General features: G+C 54.7%; 1 protein-coding gene across 1 annotated transcript; it reads left to right on the top strand.

The window, feature by feature from the left end:
* Positions 1-60: 60 nt before the first annotated feature.
* Positions 61-9,007, top strand: LOC147081241 (uncharacterized). Its single transcript, XM_085980859.1, has 2 exons — positions 61-668; positions 8,282-9,007. The coding sequence occupies exons 1-2, from the start codon at positions 61-63 to the stop codon at positions 8,682-8,684; spliced, it is 1,011 nt and encodes a 336-aa protein (XP_085836985.1). The 3' UTR covers positions 8,685-9,007.
* Positions 9,008-14,991: the final 5,984 nt, after the last annotated feature.

Raw genomic sequence — 14,991 nt, 5'->3', positions numbered from 1 at the left:
CTCGTCGCTTTTCATTGGCTGAATTGATACTTATATCAATTTTATTGGCTAAATTTTAAAATGTCGTTCCCTGAGCAGCAAAGCGAGCAGTCAAACGACCAGCCAGACGCCCAGCTACAACAGCCACAGCAGCCGGCCTGGCTGCGAGCCCTCAGACCACCGTACCTGGATCTAAACCCACAGGCTGCAAACTCAGCCCTCGACTTCGAACACTGGCTGAGCTGTTTCGAGTCCTACCTGGGAGAATCCGGCGTGCCTCAGAGATCCAAGCTAAGAGTTCTGACCGCCCAAGTGAGCCCTAAAGTATTCGCACTCATCCGGGACCTTAAAACATACGAGGACACCATCAACCGGCTGAAACGACAGTACCTGAGCCTGGTAAATTCCATGTATGCCAGACACCTCCTAAGATCCCACCCGCAACAGCCAGGAGAGACCGTGGATGAATTTTTACAGGTGCTGCAAGCACTCGGCAGAGACTGTAACTTTAAAGCGGTAACGGCGGCAGAAAATACTGAAGACCATGTCCGCGATGCCTTCGTGAAAGGCCTGCGGTCCGACTACTCACGGCAAAGACTACTGGAAGCAAACGACCTCGACCTGGACAAAGCTGCAGCCCTCGCTCGCTCCCTAGAAGTGGCCCATCGGGACCTCGAGGCATACTCAAGGTACTGTAACCTGCGACCCTGGGACTCGGGACCGACCCCAATACCCCCCGCAGCACACCCCCCCCCCCCCCCGGGACCTACCTCAGTGTCGGCGTCCCGGAGCCGATCGGGACCGCCACCCCCGGTACCGGCTGCGACCTCTGACCCCCGCGATCGGGCCGCCGGCTGCTTCTTCTGCGGCCAGGCGGAACACCCGAGGGCGCGCTGCCCAGCCAGGAACTCTACCTGCTCAAACTGCATGAAGAAAGGCCACTTCGCCAAGGCCTGCAGAGGTGGATCATCAGAGGCCAGCAGTGCCTCATGCGAGCTGTGGGGGCGGCCATCTTCCATCAAGGCCACAGAGGCCAGCATCCCCACACGTGAGTCATGGGGGCGGCCATCTTTGATCCAGGCAACCGACACCAGCAGTGCCTCATGTGAGTTATGGGGGCAGCCATCTTCTCCGCCATTTTGTCCAACCTCATAGAGTCATAGAGTTTTACAGCACAGAAAGAGGCCCTTCGGCCCATCGTGTCTGCGCCGCCCATCCATCCCTGTCCAGTCTAATCCCATTTTCCAGCATTTGGTCCATAGCCTTGTATGCAATGGCATTTCAAGTGCTCATCCAAATGCTTCTTGAATGTTGTGAGGGTTCCTGCCTCCACCACCCTTTCAGGCATTGAGTTCCACATTCCAACCACCCTCTGGGTGAAAAAGTTCCTCCTCAAATCCCCTCTAAATCTCCTGCCCCTTACCCTGAATCTGTGCCCCCTTGTTATTGACCCCCCCACTAAGGGGAAAAGTTCCTCTTTATCTACCCTATCTATGCCCCTCATTATTTTGTACACCTCAATCAGGTCCCCCCTCAGCCTTCTCTGCTCCAAGGAAAACAACTCCAGCCTGTCCAGCCTCTCTTCATAGCTGAGGCGCTCCATCCCAGGTAACATCCTGGTGAATCTTCTCTGCACCCTCTCCAAAGCAATCACATCCTTCCTATAGTGAGGCGACCAGAACTGCACACAGTACTCCAGCTGTGGCCTCACCAGCGTTTTGTACAGCTCCATCATAACCTCCCTGCTCTTATATTCTATGCCTCGGCTAATGAAGGCAAGTATCCCATATGCCTTTTTAACCACCTTATCTACCTGCTCCGCTGCCTTCAGGGATCTATGTACATGTACACCAAGGTCCCTCTGACCCTCTGTACTTCCTAGGGTCCTACCACTCATTGTGTATTCCCTTGCCTTATTTGTCCGTCCAAAATGCATCACCTCGCACTTTTCAGGGTTAAATTCCATTTGCCACTTCTCCGCCCATCTGACCAACCCGTTTATATCGTCCTGTAGCCGGAGGCTTTCCTCCTCGCAATTTACCACCCCACCAATTTTCGTGTCATCTGCGAACTTACTAATCATACCTTTTACATTTTCATCCAAATCATTTATGTAGATCACAAACAATAAGGGACCCAGCACCGATCCCTGAGGTACCCCACTGGACACAGGCTTCCAGTCACAAAAGCAACCTTCGACCATCACCCTCTGCCTCCTGCCACTCAGCCAGTTTAGGATCCAACGCGCCAAGGCACCCTGGATCCCATGGGCTCTTACCTTCTTGACCAGTCTCCTATGCGGGACTTTGTCAAAAGCTTTACTGAAGTCCATGTAAACCACATCCACAGCATTTCCCTCATCCACCCCACTAGTCACCCCCTCGAAAAATTCGATCAGATTTGTTAGACATGATTTACCCTTGACAAAGCCATGCTGACTGTCCCCGATTAATCCTTGCCTCTCCAAGTGGAGATTAATTTTGTCCCTCAGAACTTTTTCCAATAATTTCCCCACCACAGATGTTAGACTCACTGGCCTGTAATTCCCTGGTTTATCCCTGCTACCCTTCTTGAATAATGGTACTACGTTAGCTGTTCTCCAGTCCTCTGGTACATCCCCTGTGGCCAGAGAGGTTCTGAAAATTTGTGTCAGAGCCCCTGCAATCTCCTCCCTTGCCTCCCACAGCAGCCTGGGATACATCTCGTCCGGGCCTGGGGATTTATCCACTTTTTGGCCTGCTAAAACCGTTAGCACCTCCTCCCTCTCGATGCTAATATGTTCAAGTATGTCACAGTCCCCTTGCCCGATTTCTATGTCTGCATCGTCTTTCTCCATAGTGAACACAGATGAAAAAAATTCATTTAAAACCCCGCCTACATCCTCTGGCTCTACACACAGATTGCCACTTTGGTCCCTAATGGGCCCTACCCTTTCCCTGGTTATCCTCTTGCCCTTAATATACTTATAAAACATCTTAGGATTTTCCTTTATTTTGCTCGCTAGTGTTATTTCATGGCCCCTCCTCGCCCTCCTAATTTCTTTTTTAAGTATGCCCCTGCACTTTTTATACTCCTGTAGGGCTTCTTCTGTCTTTAGTCTTTTGTAACTGCCAAAAGCCCCCCTTTTATTTCTAATGCATTTTTGTATATCCCTTGTCATCCAAGGTTCCCTTTGCTTGTTGGTCCCACCCTTGACCTTTACAGGAACATGTTGGCGTTGTACTCTCTCTATTTCCCTTCTGAAAGTCTCCCACTGTTTTGATGTGGATTTTCCTATAAGTAGCTGCTCCCAGTCCACTTTGGCCAGATCCTGCCTTATCATATTAAAATCGGCCTTCCCCCAATTTAGAACCCTTATTTCCGGGCCGTCTTTGTCTTTTTCCATGACCACCTTAAATCTCACCGAATTATGGTCACTGTCGCCAAAATGCTCTCCTACTGACACTTCCACCACTTGCCCGGCTACATTCCCCAGAATTAGGTCCAGTACCGCCCCCTCTCTTGTAGGACTTTCTACATGTTGGCTCAAAAAGCTCTCCTGGATGCACTTTAAGAATTCTGCACCCTCTAAGCCTTTCACACTCTGACTGTCCCAATTTATATTGGGGAAGTTGAAATCCCCCACTATTATTACCCTATTATTTTCGCACTTCTCTGAGATTTGCCTACATATCTGTTCCTCTATCTCCCCCTGACTGTTTGGGGGCCTATAGTACACTCCCAGCAAAGTGCTTGCCCCCTTTTTGTTTTTAAGTTCTACCCATATGGCCTCATTAGAGGAACCCGCTAATATATCATCCCTCCTTACAGCAGTAATTGACTCCTTAATTAATATTGCAACACCCCCTCCCCTTTTACACCCCCCTCTGTCTCGCCTGAAGATTCTATACCCCGGAATATTGAGCTGCCAGTCCTGACCCTCCCTCAACCATGTCTCCGTGATAGCAACAATATCGTACTCCCATGTGTTCAACAACAACTTCAGTTCATCCACCTTATTTGCAAGACTCCTTGCATTAAAATAAATGCCTTCCAGCCCTGCCATATTCTCTTTTGCCTTCACATATTTGCTCTGCCTTCCCAGCTGACTTGTTTTTCCCTCTGTATTTGGCTGTAAATCACCCCCTACTATAGCTCCACTCTGTACCCCAACCCCCTGCCAAGTTAGTTTAAACCCTCCCCAGCAGTGCTAGCAAACCTCCCCGCAAGGATATTGGTTCCCCCCTGGTTCAGGTGTAAACCGTCCGACTTGTACAAGTCCCACCTTTCCCAGAAGCAGACCCAGTGATCCAGGAAACTAAAGCCCTCCCCGCTGCACCATCCCTTTAGCCACGCATTCATCTGTTCTATCTTCCTATTCCTATACTTACTAGCACGTGGCACCGGGAGTAATCCAGAGATTACAACCTTTGAGGTCCTGCTCCTTAATCCTTCACCTAGCTCCCTAAATTCTTGCTGCAGGACCTCATCCCTCTTTTTACCTATGTCGTTGGTACCAATGTGGACCACGACCACTGGCTGTTCTCCCTCCCCCTCCAGAATGCCCTGCAGCCGCTCAGTGACATCCTTGACCCTGGCACCAGGGAGGCAACAAACCATCCTGGATTCACGTCTACGGCCACAGAAACGCCTATCTGTTCCCCTTACTATAGAATCCCCTACCACTATTGCTCTCCCACTCTTTTTCCCCCCTTCCTGGGCAGCAGGAGCACCCCCAGTGCCAGGAAGTTGGCCGCTGCTGCCTTCCCCTGGTGAGTCATCCCCCTCAACAGTATCCAAAGCGGTATACTTGTTTGAAAGGGGGATGTCCGCAGGGGTTCCCCACACTACCTGCCTGCCTTTGTTGCTCCGCCTGATGGTCACCCCCTGTGCTGCCCTACCCTGAGGCGTGCACAACTCGCTAAACGTGTTATCCACGAGCCTTTCAGCATCGCGCATGCTCCAAAATTCATCCACCCGCAGCTCGAGCGCCGCAATGCGGTCTACAAGTAGCTGCAGCTGGATGCATTTCCCGCACACATGGTCATCAGGGACACTGGCAGCATCCCTGACTTCCCACATGGAGCAGGAGGAGCAGAGCACGGGTCTGAACTCTCCTGCCATGACTTACCCCTTTAATTACTTAAAAAATTTATTCAATACCCCAGTTACAGGTATGCTCTAGGGCGCTTTATTTACCAACTATCCCCACTACACCACAGAATTCAAGCTTGTATTGAAAAAAGAGAAATACTCACCAACTACCTGCTCCCTGGTGACGTCACACACTGATTACTTTTTACCTCTCTCCCCGCTGCTGAGTTGGTCGGGCCTCGCCTCTCTCCGGTTTTTATACCGGGCTCCGACTCGCTGGTCCCGACTGGTCTCGGGCCTCGCTGGTCGCCGGGTTTTCTCCCGAGCTCCTCCTCGCTGCTCCCGCTGGTCCCGACTGGTCTCGGGCCTCGCCTCTCTCCGGTTTTTATACCGGTCTCACCACACTGGTCCCGACTGGTCTCGGGCCTCGCTGGTCGCCGGGTTTTCTCCCGAGCTCCTCCTCGCTGGTCCCGGGCCTCGCCTCTCTCCGGTTTTTATACCGGTCTCACCACACTGCTCCCGACTGGTCTCGGGCCTCGCTGGTCGCCGGGTTTTCTCCCGAGCTCCTCCTCGCTGCTCCCGCTGGTCCCGACTGGTCTCGGGCCTCGCCTCTCTCCGGTTTTTATACCGATCTCACCACACTGCTCCCGCTGGTCCCGACTGGTCTCGGGCCTCGCTGGTCGCCGGGTTTTCTCCCGAGCTCCTCCTCGCTGCTCCCGCTGGTCCCGACTCGTGGGAGACGCCATTTTACCCACCACCCCCGACCGCCACCGTGCCTCTAGACCCGACTACCGCCTCAACCGCAGACTACAGCAACTCGCTCAGCTATACACTAGCCTCCGTCACACTGGACCAGGCCCGCCCGCATCACCTGTCCAAGTCGATGATGGACATCAAAGTAAACGGCCACGCCACGACCTGCCTGTTCGACAGCGGAAGCACGGAGAGCTTCATCCACCCAGACACGGTGAGCCACTACTCCCTCCCTGTCCTGCCAACGCGCAACCGGATCTCGATGGCATCGAGGTCACACGCCACAGACATCAGCGGCTACTGTGTTGTGACCCTGTCGGTTAAGGGTACGGAGTATAAAAATTTTAAACTCCTCGTCCTGCCCCAGCTATGCGCTGCCGTCCTACTAGGCCTAGACTTCCAATCCCACCTCCAAAGCGTTACGCTAGCATACGGCGGACCCCTCCCCCCACTCACAGTCGACAACCAGCAGATTTTAAACCGCCCACCGCGTAACACCTGCGGCCTATCCACCCTCAAGGCCCCGCCACCTTCCCTGTTCGCTAACCTCACCCCCGACTGCAAACCCGTCGCTACCAAGAGCAGGCGGTACAGCGCCGGGGACAGAGCTTTCATTAGCTCTGAGGTGCAGCGTCTCCTGAAGGAGGGCATCATCGAGGGGAGCACCAGCCCCTGGCGTGCCCAGGTCGTGGTCGTTAAGACCGGCAATAAAAACCGCCTGGGCATCGACTACAGCCAGACCATAAACAGGTACACCCAGCTGGACGCATACCCCCTTCCCCACATATCTGATATGGTCAATCAGATTGCGCAGTACCGGGTATTCTCCACCATCGACCTTAAGTCGGCCTATCACCAACTCCCTATCCGCCCTGAGGACCGCCAGTATACAGCCTTCGAGGCGAACGGCCGCCTCTACCACTTCCTTAGGGTTCCCTTCGGCGTCACCAACGGGGTTTCGGTCTTCCAAAGTGAGATGGACCGGATGGTTGACCAGAACGGGCTGCACGCCACGTTCCCCTATCTAGATAACGTCACCATCTGCGGCCGCGACCGGCAGGACCACGATGTTAATCTGGAGAGATTCCTCCGTACGGCCCAACCTCACCTACAATAAGGATAAATGTGTGTTTAACACCTCGCGCCTTGCCATCCTCGGCTGTGTAGTAGAGAACGGAGTCATCGGCCCTGACCCCGAAAGAATGCGCCCCCTCATGGAGCTACCCCTCCCCCACTGTCCAAAGGCACTGAAGAGAAACCTGGGGCTCTTCGCCTACTATGCCCAATGGGTGCCCAATTATGCGGACAAAGCCAGACCCCTCATGAAGTCCACATCCTTCCCCCTTACGGAGGAAGCGTGTGCAGCCTTCTCCCTCATTAAGGGAGACATTGCCAAGGCCACAATGCACGCAGTGGATGAGTCCATCCCCTTCCAAGTCGAGAGCGATGCATCCGACTTCGCCCTAGCCGCCACCCTTAACCAGGAGGGGAGACCGGTGGCCTTCTTCTCAAGGACCCTACAGGGCCCTGAGATCCGACACTCGTCGGTCGAGAAGGAGGCCCAGGCGATTGTGGAGGCGGTACGACGCTGGAGGCACTACCTGGCAGGCAAACGATTTACCCTCCTCACCGACCAACGTTCGGTCGCTTTTATGTTTAATAACAAGCTGAGGGGCAAAATCAAGAATGACAAGATCTTGAGGTGGAAAATCGAGCTCTCCACCTATGATTATGATATCTTGTACCGGCCAGGTAAGCGGAACGAACCCCCCGATGCTCTGTCACGAATTACATGCGCCAGCGCGCAAAGTGATAGACTTCAGACCCTCCACAACGACCTCTGCCACCCCGGGGTCACCAGACTTTACCACTTCATTAAGGCCCGCAACCTGCCCTACTCCATCGAGGAGGTCAGGACCATGACCAGGAACTGCCAGACCTGTGCCGAGTGCAAACCGCACTTCTTTAGGCCGGACAGAGCAAGCCTGATCAAGGCCACCCGCCCCTTCGAGCGCCTGAGCATCGACTTTAAGGGGCCCCTCCCGTCCTCTGACCGTAATGTGTACTTCCTCAACATTGTTGATGAGTACTCCCATTTCCCCTTTGCCTTCCCCTGCCCAGACATGACCAGTACCATGGTCATTAAATGCCTGAACGACCTCTTCGCCTTGTTCGGGTTCCCAAACTATATACATAGTGACCGGGGCTCCTCCTTCATGAGCGAGGAACTCCGTCAGTTCCTACTAGCGAGAGGTATTGCTGCAAGCAGGACCACCAGCTACAACCCCCGAGGGAACGGCCAGGTGGAAAGAGAGAACGCGACGGTATGGAAGGCCGTCCTCTTAGCCTTAAAGTCTAAGGGCCTCCCAACCTCCCGCTGGCAGGAAGTCCTCCCGGCAGCGCTGCATTCCACCCGGTCACTACTTTGCACTGCCATCAACGCCACCCCCCATGAACGAATGTTTGTTTTCCCCAGGAAGTCGACTACGGGAACCACGCTACCAACCTGGCTGACCTCTCCGGGGCCCGTCTTGCTGCGAAAGCATGTGAGGGCCCATAAAACGGACCCCCTGGTCGAGAGGGTGGACCTCCTGCACGCCAACCCCCAGTACGCCTATGTGGCATACCCAGACAGGCGGGAGGACACAGTCTCCTTACGAGACCTCGCACCCTCGGGCACTCCGGAGACACCACCTTCACCCCGCCCCCCCCACCACCCCCCCCCAATTCCAGCCAAGGTAGACGGCATGCCGGAACCCCACGAGCCTTCGCCGACCACGCAGACACCAGCATTAACACCGGATAATGCAACACCGCCGCTGCGACGATCAGAAAGGCTTACGAGGCCTCCGGACAGACTGACATACCAGAACTGGTAGTACACTTCACCCCGCCGGACTCAAATCTAAACAAGGGGTGAATGTGGTAAACCACTTTTATCGTTCACTATCGTTACATTATAGTTATCACTGTTATATCGTTACTCTATGGTTATCACTGTTCACACTGTTGTATCACTATACAAGGTCGCCTCTTGTCACGCTGATATACCTGGGCTGACCACTGCTGACTCCGCCCATGACTCCACCTACCTGCCCAGGTATAAAGGTAGTCGACTGGCTGGCATTCCTCCTTGTATTCGATCACCCACGAGGGTGGGCTCTGTTATTTAGCCAATAAAAACCTATAGTTACTTTCCTAACTCGTCGCTTTTCATTGGATGAATTGATAGTTACATCAGTGATGACCTCACTGCTCCCATTGTGTGACCAGTCCAAGTGATGACCTCACTGCGCCCATTGTGTGACCATTCCAAGTGATGACCTCACTGCTCCCATTGTGACCATTCCAAGTGATGACGTCACTGCTCCCATTGTGTGACCATTCCAAGTGATGACCTCACTGCTCCCATTGTGTGACCATTCCAAGTGATGACCTCACTGCTCCCATTGTGTGAACATTCCAAGTGATGACCTCACTGCTCCCATTGTGTGACCATTCCAAGTGATGATCTCACTGCTCACATTGTGTGACCATTCCAAGTGATGACCTCACTGCTCCAATTGTGTGACCATTCCAAGTGATGACCTCACTGCTCCCATTGTGTGACCATTCCAAGTGATGACCTCACTGCTCCCATTGTGTGACCATTCCAAGTGATGATCTCACTGCTCACATTGTGTGACCATTCCAAGTGATGACCTCACTGCTCCCATTGTGTGACCATTCCAAGTGATGACCTCACTGCTCCCATTGTGTGACCATTCCAAGTGATGACCTCACTGCTCCCATTGTGTGACCAGTCCAAGTGATGACCTCACTGCTCCCATTGTGTGACCATTCCAAGTGATGACCTCACTGCTCCAATTGTGTGACCATTCCAAGTGATGACCTCACTGCTCCCATTGTGTGACCATTCCAAGTGATGTCACTGCTCCTTCACCCCGCCCGGGGCCGGTAGCGGTGGGGCTCCTTCACCCCGCCCGGGGCCGGTAGCGGTGGGGCTTCTTCACCCCGCCCGGGGCCGGTAGCGGTGGGGCTTCTTCACCCCGCCCGGGGCCGGTAGCGGTGGGGCTCCTTCACCCCGCCCGGGGCCGGTAGCGGTGGGGCTTCTTCACCCCGCCCGGGGCCGGTAGCGGTGGGGCTCCTTCACCCCGCCCGGGGCCGGTAGCGGTGGGGCTCCTTCACCCCTGGCAAAGGAGGACCGAATCTGAGGGATGTCCTGCGGCCGCGATGGCGATTGGGAATTTCAGGGAAGCTCCTCTATCACAGATTACCTCTCTGGTCGGCGGTTTTTATGCGACACCGGGGTGCAGTGTAGCATCCTTCCCGCGTCAGCACTGGATATACAGGCTGGGCGGCACGGCCTCTCCCTCGAAGCAGCTAATGGCGGGGCTATTCGTACCTTTGGCAAATGGCGGGTCCAGGTGTGCTTCGGCGGGCAACGGTTTCATTGGGAATTCATCACAGCCAAGGTCTCGCAAGCCATCCTTGGTGTGGATTTCTTATGTGCCAACAGCCTCTTGGTTGATGTAAGGAACTGACGGTTAATTAATGCGGCCACTTTCCACTCCATCCCTTGCTTCCGCAGTACCGCCATGTCGCGCACTGTCTCCTGCACATTGCCCTCTCCGGACGATTTCACTCGCCTGCTAGGCGAATTCCCGGACCTGACCAGGCCCACCTTCTCCTCGGCCACTAAACATGGTGTCGAACACCACATCACTACGACTGGCTCCCCGGTCTACGCACGGGCTCGGCGTCTGGAACCTGGCAAGCTCGCGGCTGCGAAGGCGGAGTTCGCCACGATGGAGCGGCTAGGGATTATTCGCCAGTCGCCTCTCCACATTGTCCTGAAACCCAGCGGCGGATGGCGGCCATGCGGCGACTAGCAATGCCTTAATGACGCCACTACTCCCGATCGGTACCCGATCCCTCATATTCAAGATTTCTCTGCCCACTTGTGAAATTCTATATTCTCCAAGGTCGACCTCGTCCATGGCTACCACCAGGTCCCCGTACACCTGCAAGACGTCCAGAAAACTGCAGTCATTACCCCCTTTGGCCTGTTCGAGTTTCTACGGATGCCATTTGGGCTGAAGAATGCTGCACAGGCTTTCCAGCACCTGATGGACTCGGTACTGCGGGACCTTAAATTTATATTCGTCTACCTCGACGATATCCTTATCGCCAGCCCTAACAAAGAGGAGCACATCTGCCATTTACGCACCCTCTTTCGACGCCTCAGCCAACACGGCCTGATCATCAACCCAGCCAAGTGTCAGTTCGGCCTGCAGCAGATTGATTTCTTGGGCCACCGCATTACTTCGGAAGGTGCAATTCTGTTGCAGACGAAGGTAGAGGCAGTCACGGCGTTCCCACGGCCGCAGACCATCAAGGCCCTGCAGGAATTCCTCAGCATGGTAAATTTTTACCACCGCTTTGTACCTAAGGCAGCACGGCTAATGCAGCTCCTCTACGAGGCCCTCAAAGGCAAGTCTGGCAAGGATTCGGTAACCTGGACAGTCGAAATGCACAACGCCTTCGACAACAGGAAAACCGCTTTGGCCAACGCGACCATGCTGGCGCACCCACTGCCAGGTGCCACCATCGCACTTACCACCGACGCTTCCGACTACGCCATCGGCGCTGTACAGGAACAGTGGGTCAATGGGACGTGGCAACCACTGGCGTTTTTCAGCCATCAACTACGGCGCAACGAACGAAAATACAGCACTTTCGACCGGGAGTTGCTGGCACTCTTTCTGGCTATCCACCATTTCTGCTCCTTGTTAGAGGGACGTCCCTTTACTGCGTTTGTGGACCACAAACCACTAACCTTCGCTATGGCCAAGACCACCGAACCGTGGTCAGCTCGACAACAACGTCAGTTAACGTTCATATCAGAATTCACGACAAATATCCAACACATAGCTGGCAAGGACAACTTGGTAGCAGATTGCCTCTCTCGCGCGACCGTCCAAGCACTCCAGCTGGGCATCGACTATGCCCTCATGGCTGCCGACCAAGTATCCGATCCTGAAACACAGGCATACCGCACCGACATCTCCAGCCTCCAACCGGCTGATGTTGAATTCCATGCAGCAGGCACCACACTACTCTGTGACGTCTCCATGGGAGACCCTCCCTCGATTGTTCCGGTTGCCTGGCACGGCAAAGTTTTTGATGCCATACACGGGCTTTCACATCCTGGAATGAAGGCCTCCCAAAAATTAATGTCTAAATTTGTCTGGAAATGTATGCATAAGGATATCCGCGACTGGGCTAACACCTGCATTGTCTGCCAAAAATCTACGGTACAGCCTCATGTCAAGGCTCCATTGGCCACTTTTACAGTACCAGAGCGTCGGTTTGACCATGTAAACGTGGACCTCGTTGGGCCGCTTCCACCATCACGGGTTCACACACCTCCTCACCATAGTAGACCGCACTGCTAGATGGCCAGAGGCGGTTCCTTTGTCATCTACCACTTCCGCTAATGTCGCCCGTTTGGGCATTCCGGCAGACATTTCTTCAGACTGCGGTCCACAGTTTTCTTCTGAGCTTTGGAACGCTGTGGCCCAGGGTCTCGGCACCAAGCTACACCGCACCATGGCCTACCATCCACAGGCAAACGGCTTGTGCGAGCGTTTTCACAGGTCGCTAAAAGCATCGCTGAGGGCCAGCCGCCAAGGCGCCGGATGGGTAGATAAGCTTCCGTGGGTCATGTTGGGTTTTCGCACGGCACCCAAAGAAGATCTTCAATCGTCTTCTGCTGAGCTCATGTACGGTCAGCCATTCCGCATACCAGGAGACTTCCTTCCGATTCCAACAGCGCCATGGTCTGCATCCGACCAACTCAGCAGCCACTGCGAAACAGCCAAGTCTTTTGCGCCAATCCCAACGTCGCATCATGGCCTCCCAACCTCGCACGTCCCAGCAGAGCTAAAGAACGCCGAATTTGTGTTCATCCGACATGACACCCATCGGGATCCGCTCAAGGCCCCTTACACAGGCCCTTTTCATTTGTACTGGAGGCAGGTGACAGAAGTTTCTCCGTTGACATCGGTGGTAAACCCGACCACGTTTCCATTGACCGTCTCAAGCCGGCACACCCGGACCTCGGCCGTCCTGTCGAGACCGCACAGCCGCCACAACGTGGTCGACCGCCTGCAGCAGCCGTGCCAAACCAAATGCTTCCACCCGCCAGCCCGCCCACCGTCCAACAGCTTCCACTCCAGGAATATAGAAGTTGCTCCGACAGGCTTGTCAGACCTCCTAGTCGATTGACTTTTTCTGTTAAAGATAATTCTGGGGGGGTGCATGTGGCAGAGCCACTAAGGGACTTTGATCAACTGTACATAATTCCCTTTAACAATTTGTTAGCTACAGGCTGAATCTGTATCTTTGTTTATATTGTTGCATGTACATAGCGCGGTCCCTTTAAGAGCGAGACGAAAATGCGATGACTTGATCACGTGATCCTCCGGCGGGAAAACGTGACCTGGGAAGCCGCCCCAGTCAGTCCTCGTGGAGCCATCGAACTGTACAGACCTGTAACCTAAGTTCTCCTGCACTTGCATATTAAACTCTGTTGAATAGTATTAAACATCGTTTCTTTGATAGACTGACTCGACCTCAGTCCTTGAGTTAGGAATCCGAACATTCCTACAAGGCAAAACTGGGTAGGAAAAAGGGAAACATGTTCCTTTGTGCTTATATGTTGTTTCTGCAATTAATTTATGAATTAATTTAAAAAAAAAAATCATTTCTGTTGAATTATAAGTTATTTCAAGTAACCTTCAATTACATGGGAGAAAAACGAATCATTCTTGGGAAGCAAGTATATTTACTTAATCTATTAAAAATGAATTTAATTTCGATTGAATGCAATAACACTGGGAACAAACTCACTGCAAAAATCTCCCCATGATAAAAGTGAAATCTCCCAACAGTAATGTGATGCAACAGGAGCCTCATTTGCTTAAGCGGATTGAAAATAACTGCCCGGCCACAACCAATCAGAAATCAGCATAAGGTGACTGTCATTGAACCAATGGCGTCAAAGTACCTATTAGTCCCGTGGCGAGGTTAATCTCATTTCGCCAGACACTGACTAAACTATCCCGAAACTGTTGGGAGAATTTGAGAGCATGGTATTCAAAATTATTATTAGAGACTGTCCCCACTCCGCTCCTCCAGCTCCGGCCCTGCTCGCGGCCGTCCCGGCCCAACCCGTCCCGACCCGACCCGACCAGTCCTGATGGCCGAGACTGTCCCGGCCCCTCCCCCGGCCCAACCCGACCCGACCTGACCCGACCAGTCCTGATGGCCGAGACTGTCCCCACCCCTCCCCCGAACCGACCCGACCCGATGGCGAGACTGTCCCCGCCCCTCCCCCGACCCGACCAGACCCGATGGCGAGACTGTCCACGCCCCTCCCCCGACCCGACCAGACCCGATGGCGAGACTGTCCACGCCCCTCCCCCGACCCGACCAGACCCGATGGCGAGACTGTCCCCGCCCCTCCCCCGACCCGACCAGACCCGATGGCGAGACTGTCCCCGCCCCTCCCCCGACCCGACCAGACCCGATGGCGAGACTGTCCACGCCCCTCCCCCGACCCGACCAGACCCGATGGCGAGACTGTCCACGACCCTCCCCCGACCCGACCAGACCTGATGGCGAGACTGTCCCCGCCCCTCCCCCGACCCGACCAGACCCGATGGCGAGACTGTCCCCGCCCCTCCCCCGACCCGACCAGACCCGATGGCGAGACTGTCCCCGCCCCTCCCCCGACCCGACCAGACCTGATGGCGAGACTGTCCCCGCCCCTCCCCCGACCCGACCAGACCCGATGGCGAGACTGTCCACGCCCCTCCCCCGACCCGACCAGACCCGATGGCGAGACTGTCCACGCCCCTCCCCCGACCCGACCAGACCCGATGGCGAGACTGTCCACGCCCCTCACCCGACCCGACCAGACCTGATGGCGAGACTGTCCCCGCCCCTCCCCCGACCCGACCAGACCCGATGGCGAGACTGTCCCCGCCCCTCCCCCGACCCGACCAGACCTGATGGCGAGACTGTCCACGACCCTCCCCCGACCCGACCAGACCCGATGGCGAGACTGTCCCCGCCCCTCCCCCGACCCGACCAGACCCGATGGCGAGACTGTCCACGCCC

This window comes from Somniosus microcephalus, unplaced genomic scaffold (assembly GCF_052327205.1).
Source record: "Somniosus microcephalus isolate GS21.2 unplaced genomic scaffold, FLI_Smic_1.0 scaffold627, whole genome shotgun sequence".
Taxonomy (NCBI): domain Eukaryota; kingdom Metazoa; phylum Chordata; class Chondrichthyes; order Squaliformes; family Somniosidae; genus Somniosus; species Somniosus microcephalus.
This window is presented reverse-complemented; position numbering and strand designations above follow the sequence as displayed.